Source organism: Dipodomys merriami, unplaced genomic scaffold (assembly GCF_024711535.1).
Source record: "Dipodomys merriami isolate MVZ:Mamm:240054 unplaced genomic scaffold, mDipMer1.0.p SCAF_421, whole genome shotgun sequence".
In the NCBI taxonomy this organism is placed as follows: domain Eukaryota; kingdom Metazoa; phylum Chordata; class Mammalia; order Rodentia; family Heteromyidae; genus Dipodomys; species Dipodomys merriami.
The window spans coordinates 608,492-626,489 of NW_027205838.1; the positions used below are offsets into that span (position 1 = coordinate 608,492).

A 17,998-nucleotide genomic window follows, 5' to 3' on the forward strand; every position below is an offset into this window, starting at 1 on the left:
AGACTCATGTCCAATGAACCACCAGAAAACTGGAAGTGGCACTGTGGCTCAAGTGGTAGAGCGCTCACCTTGAGCTGAAGAGCTGAGGGACAGCGCCCAGGCCCAGAGTTCAAGCCCCACGACAGGCCCCCCCCCCCCCAAAAAAAAAAAAGGTGAGCTGTTTGGTGTGGAGATTGTACCTTGATGAAACGCCAGGCGGGGTCTCCTGCCCATCTCGTCCTGTGTGGCTGTATACAGCCTGGGCTTCAGCAGGCCCCGGCGAGTCATGGCGGCTCAGGGCTGCCTGAGTAGCCCAGGGACCCCAGCCCAAGTACACCCACTAGCTGGCAGCCAGCTGCCCGGGTGATCTCACACAGCTCTGTGCCTCTGAGCGTGTTGCCAGACAGGAGCGAGGCCAGGACGTGCCAGTCCCCTGTGCCCAGTTCCAGGAAGGAACAGAGGGTCCGAGCAGACCAGGTGCTGCCCCCCAGCCCGGCCAGCCCTGCTGGCTGAACCATGGCTGGCTGCGGCAGTGGGAGCCCGGGGAGGGAGGCTCCTCGCTCAGGGCCTGCAACGACTTACTGCTACTCCGTCAGAGAGGAGGCCCCACGAGCCTCTTCTTCCCGGGGACAGGAAGGATGCTGTCTGTGGGGACAGCTGTGGGTAGGGCCTCGATGGCCTCAGGCCACACCCATGATCTCGTAGACCTTGGGGCTGACTTGGGATGAGCACTCAGGCCGCAGCCAGTGCCCTTGCTGCCCTCGGGCCCTTTCCAGCACCCATGGGCCACTCACTACCCCCTGCCTGGCCACCCAGAGCTGTGGTCACCTTCCTGACACCCAGCCACCCACCCGGGACCCTGCCCAAGATGGACAGGAGGGTCGGTCTGAGTGGGGGGAATCCCACACCCCCCCCCACGGCACCCCCCCAGCAAGACACACGACATAGAAATCAGGCAAGGAGGCGGCCGCGGTCGTAACAGGCTGCATTTAGTGGTTTTTTTCTTTTTTATGTACAAGAAAAATGAAATTTTTTTGTTTTTTTAATCATCTTTTATGTTTTTTGTTTTTTTTATTACTTTTAAAGCTTCTCCCCCCACCCCCAAAAAGTGCATTTTTATCCATTGATTTTTTTTTTTTTTGTTAAATCTCCCCACTTTATAAAGACTCTCGAATACAGTCCATGGAATGTCTTGTCTGTGCTCTGTAACCCCTGGGCACCCCCCCCCACTTGCCAGGCCTGGCCCCCCAAATCCAAGGCACCTCATATCCAGACCTGGGGTGCCAGGAGACCACCCATCCATAGCTCTAGGCAGCCCTAGCCACAGGCCGGGGTCCCCTGGCCTCCATTTCCTAGCCTCCCACCCCCACCCCATGTCAATCTAGCCCGTCTGACCTCTGAGACTTGCGACCCCTTAGCACTGAGCCCACACAAGGCCCTGACCCGCCCTGCGCCAGCCAGGCCCCCACGTCTGGAAAGGCTGCTTCCTCAGCTTAAATAACTCTTTAAAATAAAACTGCAAATATAAATATCTTTCTCTCTCAAAAAATAGGATTTTTGCTTTTTTTTTTGTTGGCTTTTCTTTTTTCCTTTACCCCCCCCCCCCCCGGGCCCCCTTTCTGGTATTCCTCTCAGCCTGTGTCCCTGTGTCATCTACAATTGTGGCTACCTGGACTGTCTCTATCCTGGGGAATGTGGCTGATCCCTGCCTCAGTTTACCACATGCTACCTTGACTGTGCCTGACATGGCCCAGAGGACCCCCTCAGGAGGAAGCCACGGTTAGCTGTATACATTAGGGTGGTCAGTCTCTGCTGCGGTGCAGGGGTGTCTCTGGCTGGGTGGACTTTGGTATGACCCGCTGAGTCCAGGCTCTGCTTTACATTCACTAGTTTCCATGTAGTTGGTTTTATTATTATTTTTTTATTTCTTGGTTTTTTTTCTTTTTTAATCTCAAAAGGTGGAGGGGGGGCAAGGCAAGGAGCAGCTACTACACAGGGCCATTCATTCCTCTCTCTAGGGCCCTGCAGATTTGGGGACAGTGGCAGGCGGTACCCCTGCCTGCAACTACGCCCCCCCCAGGCCTGGCCCTCACTCTCCTGCACACACCCGCACACAGCACCCACTCTTCACCAGGTGATGATGGAAAGAACAATTTCACTTGGTTTTGTCTTTTTTTTTCCTTTTTTTTTTTTTTTGTTTGTACCAGGCAGTTAAAAAAAAAACACCAAAAAAAAAAAAAAAAAAAGAAAACACAAAAAAAAAACCCCAAACAACCAAACAAAAACCTTTCTGTAACATCCTCCAAGACAAACAGCCTCCTCAAATATTTCCTGAAACACGTAAATTCAGCAGTATCTTTGGCAACACCTTTATCACGACCTTAATTTAAAGAATAAAAATAAAATCGATCCACGTCTATATACAGTATGTGATTGCGCAGAGTTGGGGCAGGGCCGGGTTGGGCTGGGGGACGGGGCTGGGGGGCGGGGGGGGGGGGGTCCCGGCTCTGGGCCCATGCAGACGCTGCGGCCCCCAGGACGGGCTAGCGGTTAAGGCAGAGTTGGGGGGCAGGGCTGGCAGAAGCTGAGCGCGGAGCTGGGGGGCAAGGGTCTAGTGCAATTCCAGAGGTCTGTGTTCAAAACTGCCACTGGCAGGCTGTGGATCCCTACTCCTACCAGGGTCCCCACAGGGCCAGCCCCCTACATCTAGAGGCCCCCACCCCTAGCAGGACATGTGATTTGAGTTGGTTTTATTGCGGGGCGGGGGGGGATAACTAGTCCCACCCGGGGGGGCCTCTTGGGGAGTAGGGGGTGGCCCCCAGCCTGGGGTGCTTGAATTCCCAGCTCAGCCTCGAAAGCTTGTTCTCCAAAACAGCTCGCCTGGTGACAGTGACACTTGGGGGGGGGGGGCCTGGGGCCTGCCCCTTCTGCTGGCCCGCAGGGGGAAACCTGAGACATTTCGGGGTGCTGAAAGGCTGGGGAGGGGACAAAAACTATCCAGTAGAAACTGAGAGAAAAAAAATCATCACCTTCTTCAAAAGCTTCCCTTTAAAAACAAAAGGACAAAAGTGGGGGACACAGGGACCCCCCCGCCCCCGGCCAGGCACCAACAGGAAGGTCCCGCGCGAGGCTTGCGACGCAGCCGGGAGGGGCTTCCTGGAGCCGGCAGCGCCGTCCTCCGCCTCGGGCCTCTGGTCCCTGTCCGTGGCCTGCGGCTCGGTCAACACCGGGCCTTTGGGGAGCCAGAGGTTGGGGGGAAGACAGGTGCAAGCCAGTTACAGTCAGTGCCTTTGATTAAAAATGGGGGGGAGGCCCTGGAAGAGAGGACCCTGGTCAAGGATGGGGGAGCACGTCCAAGATGGTGACCCAGGAGGACAGCCATGTTGGAGGGCGGGGGGGGGAGGGGAGGGGAGGGAGGCTGGGTGGTCCGGCTGGTTGGAAGGCCAGCCTTCTCGGGCCCATCCCTGAGCTGGGGGGGCAAGGAAGGAGGGAGCCCCAGGGGCGGCCACCGCCGAGCCAAGACCAAATGCAGGAGAATCGGGGGCGGGGGGGGGGAAGGCTGGCACAGACTGGGGGACCCCATGGCTGTCCTCAGTGCAGGCCCTCCCCGCCCAGGACGGCCCACAGGCCCCTCAATGGCTCCCTGGCCGCCTGGCCACCCCCGTCAGCCTTGGGGAACAAAACTGGATTCTATGTTTGCGGTGGGGTTTTTTTTTTTTATTGTTTTGTACAAAAATAAATTGACTTTTAGGAATTCTCTTCTGCTTTCTCTCTCTCTCTTTCTCTCGCTTTTTTTTTTGTCTTTTCAATTTTTCATAGAAGTTGGATACAACTTGTAAACATGTTTTTAAATTAAGAATTAAGATAAAGTACCCGTTCTGTTACAAAGTGCCAAGACTTCTAATGTGGTTGCTTGCCTGTGGTTGGTTTTCTCATTCTTCCTTTCCATTTTGTAAAATCTTGGTTTTTATTGCTTTTGTGACATTGAACTTCGGACCCTCTAGCTCCCTCGCCCCTCGCTGGCTCCCCCCACCCCCGCCCTCTGAGACCCTGGTCCCCCCGATCTTGGCTGTCTTCACCCCATCCTGCCGCCACTTCTAAGTATATTATATATATATACATATATACACACACACACACATATACACACACGTGGATAGACACATCCATATGTACGTGTGCATGTGTGTATATATATTATATCTATATATAAATTTTGTTTTTCAGGAGGAAAAAAAAAATCTAAAAAGTGCTTGAAAAAGTGGGGAGGGGCTTAGGGGGACGGGGTCAAGACAGACATTTGCAATCTCCAAATGCGGGGTCTCGGGTGGCTGGGGGTAGGGGAGCCCTGAGTGGTGGTCCCAGGCTCCCGCCAGGTTTAAGTGCCGTGGAGGAAGGCGGCGGGAGCCCGGGCCACCCTGGAACCCCCTGCAGCCCCCAAGCCTGCCCCCGTCCCCAGGCCTGGGAATAAATAGGTTTGTGTCTCGGCGGCCGAGGGGTGCAGAGGTGCGAGGTCACAGGCGGGGCGGGAGGCGGGAGGCCAGTGGGAGGACTGAGGGGAAGACCCCCCCCTTAGTAAGTGCCCTGAGGAAGGAGGGTGGGGGGCCAGGGACCATTTAGCGTCCGCTCAGAGCAGACAGAGATCATTTAAGGTCTTGTCTGAAGACTCACAGAAACCCAGAGGGGAGGGGCACGAGAGCTGGCCCTGTTCCCGGCCCCCCCCCAAGTCACCCCAATCCAGCCTGGAGCCCAGGGCTGGAGAACCAGGCTCGGATCAGGCCCCCTGCCCATAGTGGGCGCCCCACAAGACCCCATGCCGAGCCCAGACCCCCCCGGCGGACAGGGCGGGGGACGTGGGGGCAGGAGGGGGCCCTGTGGAGGGGCTTCATGAAGGCGACAAATCTGAGAAGCAGTATCCTAGTTCTGTGACGTCATATATATATATCTGTATATATATATATATAGATAGATAGATAGATAGATAGATATCTGTATGTAGATAGGTTTCTTTGTGTCTGGGGTGGGTGGCTCCTCTCGGTCTGGAGTTCCTGTTCTTTTTGGTTTCAGGCGAGCCTAGCTGTGAAGGGGGCCTGGGCGGCGGCCGCCCCGGGGCCCCCCGCGCCCTCGTCGCCGCCGGCTCCAGCTACATTCAGGCGGCCCGGGCCGTCGGGGCTGGTGGCCTCATCGTCCTCCTCCTCGTCGTCCTTAAAGTGCTTCTCCTGGCCGTTGCGCGGGGCGTCGGGGGCGCCGGGGGGCGCGGCGGCCCCCGCGGTGGCGTCGGGCGGGGCGCGCGCGCGCGGCTTGCGGCCCCGGCGCGAGGGCACCCCGTTGCAGCCGTCCTTCTTGAGGTGTCTGTGCAGGTGGTCGGAGCGCACGAAGGTCTTGCAGCAGCTGTCGCACTGGTAGGGCCGCAGGCCCGTGTGCACGCGCATGTGGTTCTTCAGGTCGTAGTTGTGGGCGAAGGCCGCCCCGCACTGCTGGCACAGGTACGGCTTCTCGCCCGTGTGCTTCCGCATGTGCACCTTCAGCTTGTCCTGCCTGCGGGTGGGCACGCGGGGCTGGGTCAGCGGGGTGGGGGCTCGGCCACAGGGCCCGTGGGCTGGGCGCTGGACGCCTGGGCCCTGCTCTTGGGACGAGGGGAAAACAAGGCAAGGCAGATGGCCAGCCCCAGTGCCAGTCACGGGGGAGCTGAGCTCACCACAGCCCCTCAGGCGCCCAGGCCCCACCCGTCCCCTTCTTCTTCCCCTCTGCTTGCCCCAGGACCTTTGCACGTGCTATGCTGGCCAATGGACACACTTCTTCCCCGAGCCCTATCACCAAACACAGGCTCGAATGCCACCACCTCTCGTGGCCCTCGATGCCCCCATCTTGCCCTGTGCTGCTCACTGCTTTCCTTTTTTCTTTTCTGTTTTTGATCGGAGACTAGGGCTCCTTAGTATTTGACCCTTTTGCCCTTTGGCTGGCGCTCTTAGCACCTGAGCCATGCAACCCGTGCCGTTCTTTCTCAGTCTCTCCTATGAGCCCCACGGCCTCTCCCTGCCCAGCGTGCCCGCTCAGCCTGCTGTCTTTGGACCCTAAGGCGGCTCCTAAGCCCCTGCAATGTGGCCAGGGCCGCTGAGGCACGTGCTAGGGGAGGCACGGGAGGCCGCACGTCATACATCGGGTACCCGGATACCCCAGCCCCGCCCACATGCCCACAGGCACCTGGTAGGTTCCTGACACCCTCACTGAAGATGGGGGTGGAGTCCTTCTGGAAATCTACAGGGCTGGAGCAGATCCTGGGTCTCAGAAGCCCTAGTGACTAATCCCTGACTTGCTGACAAACTCCTACGCATCCCTCAAAAGCCCACCTTGAATGCCCCTCTGCCTTCCCCAGCCCCTGAAGGCCTGGCACCTTCGGTCCCAGGCCTTTCCCAAAGGGCACAGTGCAGGGCTGATAGCCCCACTTCCTCTAATCCTGCCATGCCTGGCACTTGGGTCATAAAGTCTCCACCCGGCCCAGCTCTGCTGTCCCACTGGGCTGCAGTGACGGCTCCCTCCCGGGCTGTCCGGGGCTGAGGCCCATTCTTGAGCACTCAAGGAGGCTCCTGCTCAGAAACTGGCTCAGTGTGCCAGATCCCCGGCCTGGAGGGCACAGCCTGGACTAACGCGCTCTAGCACGTAGTGCTAGCACGTAGTCCCCGCTGGGACTGGAGGCTCAGAGAGAGGGAGTGACTCTCCTGATGTTACACAGCGGGCCAGGGGCTGGGCACAGAGGCAGAGTGGGGGTGGGAGGCAGCCCTAGTTTCATCACCCCGAGCCCCGGCCTGGGTAATTATAGCCCAGGCTGCACAGGCCCCACTTACTCAACACGCCGCCGTGACTCAGAGGGGCCTCTGGGCTGCAGGCCTAGAGGGGGCGGTGGGGGTGCGCGCTGGGGCCCCGGGCTGGGGGCACAAACGGGTCGTGGGTGTGCCGAAGAGCAGGGGCTTCTCTGAATGACATTTCCCTATGCCTCAGTTTCCCTGACGGCCAAGGACCAGTGGGGGGTGGCAGAACACACACCGACTCAGAATGAAACCAAGCCGGGCCCAGGGCTGGGGCGGCTGCAGCCCCAGGGGCAGGTCAGCGGCGGCTCAGGCCGGCCACGAGGCCGCCCCGCCCCGCCCCGCCCCGCCCCGCCCCGCTCTTCCTGCAGATGGCAGCACCTGCGCCTTTCACCGCAGGCTCCGCCCCCCGCTCGTGCTCTTTGCCCCCACCTGGCACTCCCAGGCACTGGAGTTCAGGCCGCGCCCTGGTCTCCAGCCCGTGGGTGGGGAGGGGTCTGGCGTGCTGGGGAGGGGGCAGCCTCAGGTCCCGCTCCGCAGGGTGGGACCGGGAAGCGGGGACAATGGCTTCTTTCTTCAGCCTCGGTGGGCGTGGCCAGGGGAACCCCAGGGCGGGCTGGCAGGGGGGTAGGGGTGACGCTGAGTCACCCAGCCTGGCAGGGTCGCTGCCTGCCTGTGCCCACCCCCACACACACGGGCCTGGCCTGCCCTGGCTCCACGGCCAGGCCGGCCACCTCTGGACTCCTAAGACTCAATCACCAACTATCACAGACTGGCCTCGAACTCTTCCCACTCCAGGGAGCACCCCAGGACCGCCACCCAGGCCTCTTCATGTCCACGGGCCCTGCAGAACAAACCCTCACCCCGAAAAGTCCCCTGCACCAGGGCCTCCGCTGGGCGTGTCAGCCTAAGCACCTCTCCCGGCCCCTCCCACCTCCTCGCTCGCTGAGGCGGCGGCAGCCTGGCCCCGGCCCGAGCAGGGAGCGCCGGCCCCGAGCCTGCTCTGCCCCACTGCTGGGGCCTAGACCAGGGCTCGGCGGACAGCAGGTGCCTAACAAACACGGCCAGTCCCCGAGCTCTCGCGCTGCCAGGCTGCCCCTTCTCCTGCCGCAAAACAAAACCTGCCACACGCACACACAACCTGCCCAGCAAAAGGAAGAGCGCCTCTGGCCTGGGGGGGGGGGGTTCAGGGTGTCTGCTGGGGCCACCTGGCCTCAGGCCTCAGCTGTCCCTTGCTCGCTAGGCTGTCTGCCCCCAGAGCAGGGAAATCATACTGGCCCGGACAGACAAGCAAGAGGGTCGGGCTAGGTGCAGAAGGCTGTCCTGGCCGCCCGCCCAGCCGCCCAGCCGCCCGCCCGCCCGGCCGCCCGGCTCACCTGGTGAATCGGACCTTGCAGATGTTACACTCGTAGGGCTTCTCGCCCGTGTGCGTGCGGATGTGCCGCGGCAGCTTGCCGGCGCCCTGGATCACCTTCTCGCAGATCGGGCACTTCTGGAAGGCCTTGGCGCGGATCTTCTTCTCCCCCTTCTGCGACCACGCCGGGTACACGTCGCCTTCGTGGGCGCCGCTGAAGTACTTCAGGTAGTAGTCCATGACGCCCTTGTCGTCCGCCCGCGACTCCTCGTCGCTGTCCCCGGCCGCCAAGGCCCCCGCCCGGCCCACGGAGGACATCATCTGCTGCAGCAGGGTGCTGGCCGCCAGCCCGTCCACGTCCGCCGTGTCCCCATCCTCGCCCTCGGCGGTGCCCGACAGGAAACCCGGGGAGTCTCCGGGCTCGGGAGCGGCCTCTGACAGGGAGGTCACCTCCTCTTCCCCGGCCCGGCCATAGTGGCCGTTCTGTGTGGCCGCCGGCGGGGCCACTGGGGGTGGGAAGAGGCCGCCAGCCGCGGGGGCGTCCTCGTCCCGCTCGGGCCACAGGCCCGGGTTGCTGTCCCCCTCGTCCCCGTCCCCTGCCGGGGGCCGCTCAGCAGGGGGCCCTGGCCCGTAGAAGTCCAGGCCATTGCAATCGCCTGCGGCCACCGCTGCCACGGCGGCCGCCACAGCCTCCTTGGTGGCGTCCAGGTCGTCATCGGGAGCGCTGAAGGCGGACCACGGGAAGGTGCCTGCAGCGGCGGCGGCGGCGGCAGCGGGGGGCAGGCTGTTCATGGGGTTGCTCTGGAAGAACTCCAGGTACTCCTTGGCGCGCAGGAGGTTGCGCTGGTCAATCTGCTCCACCAGGTCCAGCTGCCCCGTGTCGCCGCCCCCATCGGCGGCCAGGATCTGGCGGTCCAGCAAGTCGGCGCACACATGGCTCACGGCGGGGATCTCCAGCAGGCGCGCGGCGCTCAGGATGTCGCCCACGTTGGCCGTGCTGACGGTGAGCGTGGCGGTGTAGGCGAAGTCCATGAGGGCGGTGAGCGCGTCCGCGCTGACGAAGTCTATCTCGTACACGTTCTGCTGGTCCACCACGGCGCCGGACGTGAACAGCTTCTTGAAGTACTGGCTGCAAGCCGCCAGTACGGAGCGGTGCGTGGGGAACTCGCGGCCCTCTACCAAGATCACCACGTCGCACAGCAGGCCCTGTGTCCGCTGCTCATTCAGCCCGCTTAGGATGTCGCTGCTGTGGTCGGGAAACGGGATCCCGATGGGGCCGTCCACGCCGCCGGCCATCTTCCGCGCCGAGACCTGCAGCCGGGACACGGGGTTCTCATGAAGGCGGCCCCCTGCACAGCACCCCCGCCGCTTCCCCAGCCGGGCCCCAGGGCCATCCCGTGACCAGATCCACCTGACCCGCAGGAGCCGATGCTGAAAGCCCACCCTGGCTGCTCCCCTCGGGGGAGGCCCTGAAGAGCACCACGGGGCTGTGGAGCGCCCGCCACAGCGGGCACACGGGGGTCCTGCCCATGCAGCTGCTTTTGCTCCCCTGCACCCCCCCCAGACCTGGGCAGAGGGGCCACCTGCCACAGCTCTCCACAGAGGACCCAGCAGGGCCTGGGGACACACCCAGGGCCCTCTGACCTGGAAGCAGCCCTTGGAGGGGGAGGTCTGAATCTCCCCCAGGAAGAGGTGAGGCTGAGCCACGGAGACCCGGGGCCGGCCGCACAGTGAGTAACAGGGGAAAGCAGGCCGCGACCTAGGCGGAGCCCCCCAAGTCCACAGCCCGCTTGGCATCCTGCATCTCAGCTGCTCCACGGGCTGCTCCCCCAGGGCAAAGGCTGCACTCTGCGTCTCTCTCTCTCTCCAGAAGGGCAGGGGTCTCTGCTCACGAAAGTGGGAACCTGCTCTCCCCGGTTTGTCCATCCGTCCGTCCGTTCCGCAGTCCCCGGGGCTGACTCACCCGCCCACTCTGGCTTGTGTAACCCTCTGGCTGTGGTCCCCACCCTCTCCCGGGAGCCAACCGCCCCTTACCACCCAGCACAGCCCCAGTGCTCCTCACCCCTCTGGGATGCCACCGCCATCCCTCAGGACAGGGCCTGGTGGGCGATCCCTTGGCCCCCTGAGAACCACAGGCCCCTCCTGTCCCCACCAAGAAGCCCTAATGCCTGGCCCTCCCATACATGAGCCTTTCTCAGGCCAGCAAGGGAGCCCAGGGCTAGCCCAGCCGGACCCAAGGCCACAGCCCCCCTCTCCCCAGCCAGTGGCCCTTGGAGTGGGGTCCCATGGCCGACACAGAGGCCTTTGTGTGGCCCGGGCTCTCTCCTCCCGTGGCCGCCCACCCTCCTGCCAGCTGCTAGGCTCTCACAGCTCCGCCTCAGTGGGAAAAGGAGGCTCAGATGTGGCCTGGGGGGAGGGGGGGCTCTACGCCCTGGTGGGAGCGCCCACCCCCTACCACCATCTGCCGTCTGGCCCCGGCCCCGGGGAGCGTGTGGGCAGATGGGGCTTGGGATCAGACAGGCCCAGGCCCAGGCCCCTGCCCCTGCCCACCCGCATGCACGCTTACAGGGAGGGAGAAACCTCTGCCCAGGCCCCCCTCCCTCCCTTTCTGGGCTGTCCTCCTCCAGGTGACCCAGGATCCTCTGGTCCCCAGGGGCCTAGAGATTGAGACCCAAAATTGTCCAAGTGACTCAGCCCTCACTGTGGCAGCTCCTCCCCTCCGCCAGGCACCCAGCCCTGGGCCAGGGGCTGCTGGGGCCTGGCAGGGCTGGAGGCCACGCCTCCCCTCTCCTTTCCCAGGATACGGACTCCCCCAAGCCTCCCAAGAGCCTCTTGCCAAGCAGCCAGGCCTGGGGGACACTGACCAGGCAAGTCACACGAGGCTCACACTCCCCACCGACAAGATGAGCCAGCCAAGACCCAGAGAGGGCCAGCGTGCCAGCCAACGACACCCAGCAAGGCTGGATGGACCACAACGGAGGTCCCCACCTACCCAGAGAGGATGCCCTCCTTGCCTGGCCTCCGAGACCGAACTGGGCTGCAGACACCTGACCCGCCCACCCGCCCTCTCTCCAGGAACAAGAGCCACCTGCCCGGCCGCCAGGCACCGCCGCCCCACCTGGGCCTCTCAGGGGCCTCTCCCAACAACCCGCTCCCAGTAGGGCAAGGACGTCAGGGGTTTGGCCAGAGCCCCTTGCCGGTGCCGGAGGCCCAGAAATAAAAAGCACCTGAATGCTGCGGACCCACTGTGTGGTTCTGGCTGCTTCTCACGCTGATTCCTAGGGACCCTGGCTAGCACACGGCCTAGGAAGTCCCCACAAACTGCCCTCAGTGGTGGCACTGGCCTCCTCCTCGGAGCAGGCCCCAGGCCCAGCTCTCCTGACTCCTGTGTGTCCTTTCCATGGTTGCTAAGAAATGCGGGTGAGGAGCCAGCTCTGGCAGGCCCGGCCTGGGCTGGAGGTGGGGACCTGCTCTCTCGACCCCAGCCACACACAGTAGGGCCGCAGCCACCAGCGGAATGAACCGAAGCCCCAGCTCACACCAGCTGTGCCCGCCCGGAGAGCTGCACCACTCCTGACCCCCGTCTAACCAAAGGTGACTTGCTACAGCTCCTTGCAAAGGCGACAGGACCCGGGCCCTCACCTCGGCTCTCCAGAGCTCCCAGAAAGCACTAGCTGCTTTCAGTTCATCCTCCTCCCGCTCCTGACTCAGAGAGGTAGCAACACCCAGCCAAGGTCACACCGTACACACACAGCCAGGTGCAGCTGGGGACAGGCCCTCCCGCTTGGGCTGCTGCCCCCCTCCCCAAGGCTGGGGACCAGCTGTAAGGTCAGGGGAGGCGTGTCGTCCACGAAGGTCCCGGGGACGGTAGGGGGGTAACCAATGGGAGAGGGCCTAAGGTGGCCAGGGACCCCCACCCAACACCCAGCGAGCCTCCCCACAGTCACCTGCCACGCCACCCACCTCCCACCCTCGGCTGAGCAGGGGCCTCAGCCGCTGCCGGCCCCACTCCCAGAGCTGAGTGAACCTGAGCAGGACCCACACCTCCAGGGCCTTGGTTACCTGGGGTGGGGGGAGGGGGCAGTGGGGGGGGAGGTGGTGGAAAGAGTCCTCTCCCCACTCAGCAGGCTTTCCCTGAGCACCCACTGTGTACCCCGGCTGGTCACCAGAAGGCCCAGACAGGCAGCCCCTTGCAGCTAGGGAAGCTTTTGAACCCCACTTTGGAACATCAGAGAACCAGGCCCACTACCCTTGGCACCGACAGGCCAAGAATTGGGTAACCCAGCTCTCAGAAGCAACAAGGTGGTAAATGCTGCCTCAGAGAGGGTGGGTGGTTAGCCCAAGGTCACACAGCAAAGCCTGGCTCACAGGTGCGGCTGCCAGGCCCCAGCCGAGCTGGACCTGCCCCCTCCCAGCCTGGCTGCCTGTGTTGCAAGATTGGCCGGCTGGTTACCCCGCCCTGACCTGGTGCCAATCCTGCCTGGCCCAGTCCCCGGCCCGGGTTTAATGGGACAGGAATGCAGTGTCCCACTCCAAGGCCGGCCACCAGGGGCCCTCCAGTCTGCCCCCTGCCCACCTCCCCCCTAGGTGGCAGGCCACCCTCAGGCCAGGCAGGCGCACACAGGCCCTCGGCCATTTTGCATGTCCATTTATTGCCCTAAATGGGGAGGGGCTTCCTGCCCGGGCCTTAAAGGGCCAGAGGCAGGAAGGCAGCTGGCCCAGTGGGAAGTGTGCATGTGTGGGGGTGGGGGCAAGGCGGCCTGGGGATTCCATCTTACCCCCAAGTCCAGGGCGGGGCCGAGGCCCACCCTGTTCCCACGCCCCACGCTCTCTGAGTATAGTCAGGGCCAGGAAGCCCAGACCCGAGACCCAGGCTGGGCTCCAAGAGGAAGCTGCAGCGCTCCAGGAGGGCAGGCGGTGAGCTTCCTGTTCCTGGGGGAAAGCAAGGCCCAAGGCCACACCAGCCAGCCCGCTGCACCTGCCGACCAAGGTGCCCAGCAGAGGCCACCACATGACCTCGAGGGGCCTGCCTGTCACCTGGTATGCCCTCTCCCCAGCCTGAGCAGGTGGAGGGCTCACGACCTGGAAGCTCCCTGGGCCAAGGGGCCCCGGGCCCCGGAGAGCCGGGCAGCCTGAGCTGCCAGGACCTCGGATCTCACCAGATCCCTCAGACACCCTGGCGGGAGGGACCCGGCCTGTTTTCCAGTCAAACCAGAAAGGCGTGGGTGGGGACGCCTCCACCGAGTGGCCATCCCCAGCCTGCTGGGGGGACAGATGGAAGGGCTGGTCTTCTGGCCACGCGCCTCACCCATGCCAGGTTCTGAGCAGGGCACCTGCACTGCAGAGCTCTGAGTCTGGGCCTTCAGGGCTGGGGCTGCTCCCCAAGCCTGGTCTCCCTCATACAGGGACTTTCCCCTCCCTCCCCTGCCCCCAGCTCAGTAAGACAGGGCCTGGAATCATGACCCATTCTGCAACAAAAAACAGGCTCAGAGAGGGGAAGCAACCTGCCCAGAGTCACAGAGCCGAGCTGGAATTTGAACACAGGCCATCTGACTGACTAGTCCAGCCTAACTAGTCTTCCCAGAATGCCTTTGCCCCTCCCCCAGCGCAGCCCGAGGGAGAGCAGCAGTGGACGGAGTCCCCCACCCTGAGGCCATGGGGCTGAGCTGGGCGTCCCACGGAGCCCCAGAGCTGCCCCAGAGAAGGGACAGGGAGGTCACCCAGGGGCCTGGGGCAGGGCTGGAGTCCAGGGTGCTGGCCCTGGCCCTTGGATCCCCAGGTCGGGTGTGCAAAAGGAACTCGTGCCAGGCTCTGACCCAGTCCAGTAGTCGCCCAACTCGGGCTCCAGGGCCTTGAATGCCACTGAGGTTGAAGGCAATCTCCCAGATTACTCACGGGGAACTGAGGCAGATGAGAGGCCCCTGGTGCCCACAGCCGCTGAAGGGTGGCTTATATCAGGAATTGGGGCCGGGAAACAGGGGTGCGGGGTGTCTCGGGTGACCAGAGAACCACACCAACGCCCAGCAGCTCCTGGGGTGCCCTGGGCTGGTGAGCTCGTCCTCCACAAGGGAGGCAAGGACAGCCGCAGGAGGACCTCCACTGTGGGGACGAGACTCTAGGGGCCTGGGGCTCGTCCAAGGTCACAAGGCAAGAAAACTACATTCCAAATACTACTGAGCCCCTCCCTCAGGCCAACTCTGCTTCAGAGGGGTAACTCTGGAGTCTTGGCTCTGGGGAGGTGACCTCTGTCCCTGCCTGCCCGAAGGAGGGAGGAGCAGGGTCAGGATGGTAGGGTACGGCTTGGCAGGGGTGGGACAGGGCTTCCTATGCACACCAAGTACCCACATGCCAGGCTGGGAGGCGAGAGAACTGGGGCTCATGCTGTGTGACCTTGGAGCCTTGCTGGCCCTCTCTGAGCTCAATGTCATCTTTGGGCAGAGTCACAGGGAGGCACCGTTTAGGTGCCTACAATGAAAGGAGGTTCTACCACGCATCTCTGACTCTCCTTCCTGGAAAGACACAGGTGGGCAGACAGCGCTGGGCCAAGACACCAGGGGACTTTGGAGTGGCCCTCCACCGGAGAGGCAGGACCACCAGGTCAGACCCAGCTGCAGCTGGGTGACCTTGGGCTGCTCTCTGCTTCCCTGCCTCCCATGGCCCAACCCAGACCCAGCTCTGAGGTTTACTGGGCTCACGTGGGACCTCCCCCCAGGCCTCATCCTCCAGTTGACAAGGACTGCCACCAGGTGGACCCAGCTATGGGTCAGACAGCCTCAAGGAAAAGAACAGAACAAGCCCCAAAGCCACCAAGGACGCAGGACTGCCTCAGAAACTGACTGCCCACACCCCCCCCCTCCTCGGGGCAGCGCTGGCCGGCCTCAGTGTCCCCTGTGGAGCAAAAAGGCTCCCGCATCACCTGCTGCTCTCTGGGCTGAGAGGTGTGGGGGGGGGGGCCCAGCGGGCCGGGCCAGGTGCTGACTGGTCACCCTGCAGCCAATCAGAACTGAATAATAAATACCCCCCCAAAGTGACCCACGAATTAAAATTTCAGTGTCCTCGTTGGCTCCTCTTTCCTGCATGGGGCCTGGCTTTTCCAGTGGCGGCGGCCGTCCCCCCCCCCCTCCCCCAGGGCGCCCCGTCGCCACAGCGATGCCTGGCGGTAAACAGAGCCCCGAGCCCAGCAGAGTGAGGTGCCAGGCCCGGCCAGGCCCCGTGTGCGCTGCAAGGCCCCAGGGGGGGAGGTGGGGGGGGGCGGGAGAGAAATGTCCCCAAGCCCGGAGCCCAGGCAGCAGCGACCAGATCTGGCCTGGAGCCCCGGCCTGCCAATAGGAAGTGAGGGGCTGGTGGTGACGGGGAGGTCCCCCCCCCCGTCCCCAAGGGTGGGAGCGGCCACTCCGGGTTACGCCCTGGCCCGGGTGGAGGGGCCGACACGGGAGTCCCGGGCGCGCTGTCCGCGAGGCAGCTGGCGGGGCGGGGGAGCGGGGCACCCATGGGTGAGCCAGGTGGGCCGGCGGGGGGGGGGGAAGGGGCATCCACGCCTCTCTCACTTCCGCCCGCGGGCTGGGGGGCAGAGGAGCCGCGGCCACTCCGCCAACTCCAGAAGTGGGGAGACCCCGGGCGCCCCGGGGTCCGGCGGCGACTCGGCGGCTCCCCCGGCGGCCGGGCTGCGCCTCTTCCCAGACCCGCAGAGGCCTGGGGCGGGGGGGGGGAGGGGGGAGGACGGACACCGGCCCCGGGCGCCCGGCGCAGCCCCCGGCCGGGTCCCACCCCGGGGCTGGGGGGAAGGGGCCGCCCCCCCGCCCCTGCCGCGCGCCCCGGCGACCAGGCCGCCCGGCTCGCACGTGGTGGCGGCGTCAGGGGAAACGGGGTAGCGGGTGGGGGGGGGGTCCGGCCCGAGGAGACGGGGTCACGCGCTCGGGGGCGCGGGCCGCCCTGCGGGCCTCCCCGGGGCCCACGGGCCGGGGCCGCGCGGACGCAGGACGAGGAGGCCGCACCGGGAACAGGAAGCGGCCGTCCCCGCGGCCCGCGCCCCTCCCCGAGCCCCGGGCCGCCGCGCGGGTCCTACCTCCTTCCCGGGCAGCGCGAGGGGCCCGGCCCCGGCGGCAGCGGCGGCGGCGGCGGCTGGCTGGCTGGCTGGCGGCTCCGAGGCCGGGAGGCGGCAGTGAGCCCGGCCCCGCGCCACCCCCCGCCGCCGGCGGCCAATCCCCACCCGGGCTGGGGGGAGGGCGATGCAAATTACCCCGGATCTGGGTCCGCCCGCCCGCCCGCCGCCGCCGCCGCCACCGCCGCCGCCGCCGCCGCCGCCGCCTCCCCCGCGCCCGGCCCGACCCGCGCCAGGCCGCGCATCCCCGGGCTCGCCTGCGCCGCGCGGCCGCGGGGCCGTCGCCCTCCCCGGGGAGCGCCCTCTCGAAGGGGGGGGGAACCCCCTCCCCCAGGGCGGGGGGCCGGGGGCGGGGGGTCGGGGACAGTTACACAACAGGCGGGAGGGGCCCGGGCGGGGAGGGGGAGGCCCGCGGCCGCGCAGCCGGAAGCCGGGACCGCCACCGGCCCCCGGCGAGGGAGCCGCGCAAGCCCCGCCCCCACGCCGCGCCGCGCCGCGCCGTCGCGCGCGCCCATTGGCGAACCGGCCCGCCCCTCCTCTCGGGCCGCGGCGGGCCGCCGGCGCGGAGCATCCTGGGGCTTGTAGTACGCGTCTGCGGCCACTCGCCCGGCCGGGGGCAGCAAAGGAACTACAGCGCCCAGAGTGCCGCGCGGCCTCGGCCGCCCACCCGGACACCCCACCCCTTCCCCCTCCTTTGCAAAGCCCCCCTCCCTGTTTTTTCAGCCCCCTCCCCCCCATCCCCCATAGAGCTCCATACTGGCCAACTCCAACGTATGCACGCAGCACCGAATAGGCCCCCCGGGGGGCGAGGGCGCCCCCCGTGCCCGGCTGCAAACTTAGCGCGCGACGCGCCCCCCTAGATCCCCACGCCGGGTCTCCCCCACCCTCGAAGCAGCCCCACTTCCCCTCCCCCGCTCCTCGCGCGCCCGGGAGCCCCGAAAAGACCAAGAACCCGGTGTTGGGGTGGTGAGGGAATTGGGGGTGAGTGCTGGCGCGCGAGCCCATGCACTTCGCCCCCAATCCCCTCTTCCCGGGCGGCGCCCTCCCCCCCCCCGTCCTGCCTCCGTGCGCTCGGGCTCGGGGTGGGGGGTTCGCCTCCAGCCTCCGGGGTAGAGCTGCCAAGCACCCCGTCCTCGGAAACTTGGGGAGAAACGTCCCCGGGTCTCCCCTGGGCCGCGAGCGCAGGGTGGGCGCTGCGCTTTCCCCGCCGGGGGCGCCCCCCGTCCCCGCCCTGCAACCCCGGTGCCCCCCCCCGGGGGGGGTCAGGGGGACGGCGGGACGGGGAGGAGGAAGAAACCGCACCGGGCGCTGGACTTACCTCGCGGGGCCGGGGCCGGGGCCGGGCCGGGGCGCGCGGGGCCGGGGCCCGGAGTCGGGGCTGGGCGCCGTCGGCCGCTCGTCCGCCCGCGGGGTCGGCGGCGCTCGCGCTGCCCGGGCTGGCGGTGCCCGCGTCGCGCCTGGCTCGGGCGGCGGCGGCGGCGTCACGGCCCCTACAGTCACCGTACAGTACCGCCAAGGCCCCGTATGATGCTCGCGACTCCCTTCCTGGTTTCTCCGAGGGCAAGAGGGGTCCTCCCTTGTCTTAAAGGTGCCGCAGCCCCGGCCCCCCCCCCCGCCCGCCGGCCCGCCCCCCCACCCGGCCTCCGCGGCCAGAACAGGCTCGGCAGGTCCGCTCTTGCCACGTCCCTGCCCTCCCGTGGGGCTGCGCCCGCCGCGCCGGGGAGACCGGGCTGTTATTAGGTTTGGGGGCGAGTGGAA

General features: G+C 65.4%; 1 protein-coding gene across 3 annotated transcripts; it reads right to left on the minus strand.

Moving 5' to 3' along the window:
* Window positions 1-951: 951 nt before the first annotated feature.
* Window positions 952-17,998, minus strand: LOC138807575 (zinc finger and BTB domain-containing protein 7A). 3 transcript variants are annotated; one of them, XM_069993346.1, is made up of 3 exons: window positions 17,559-17,998; window positions 8,162-9,450; window positions 952-5,517 (listed from the first exon to the last, which is right to left on the minus strand). In XM_069993346.1, the coding sequence occupies exons 2-3, from the start codon at window positions 9,433-9,435 to the stop codon at window positions 5,043-5,045; spliced, it is 1,749 nt and encodes a 582-aa protein (XP_069849447.1). In that variant the 5' UTR covers window positions 9,436-9,450; window positions 17,559-17,998; the 3' UTR covers window positions 952-5,042. The 3 variants fall into 3 exon arrangements, with proteins under 3 accessions (XP_069849447.1, XP_069849448.1, XP_069849446.1); XM_069993347.1 differs by lacking the exon at window positions 17,559-17,998 and adding an exon at window positions 16,205-16,369; XM_069993345.1 differs by lacking the exon at window positions 17,559-17,998 and adding an exon at window positions 9,784-10,522.

Bases quoted from the DNA above. Each gene is read 5' to 3' on its own strand.
- LOC138807575 (XM_069993345.1), bottom strand. From the start codon at position 10,065: ATGGACAAACCGGGGAGAGCAGGTTCCCACTTTCGTGAGCAGAGACCC. The intron at 9,451-9,783 runs GTCAGAGGGCCC...TCCCGGCTGCAG, and splicing joins CCTCCAAGGGCTGCTTCCAG to GTCTCGGCGCGGAAGATGGC. The intron at 5,518-8,161 runs GTGAGCCGGGCG...GCCCACCCGCAG, and splicing joins TGCAAGGTCCGATTCACCAG to GCAGGACAAGCTGAAGGTGC.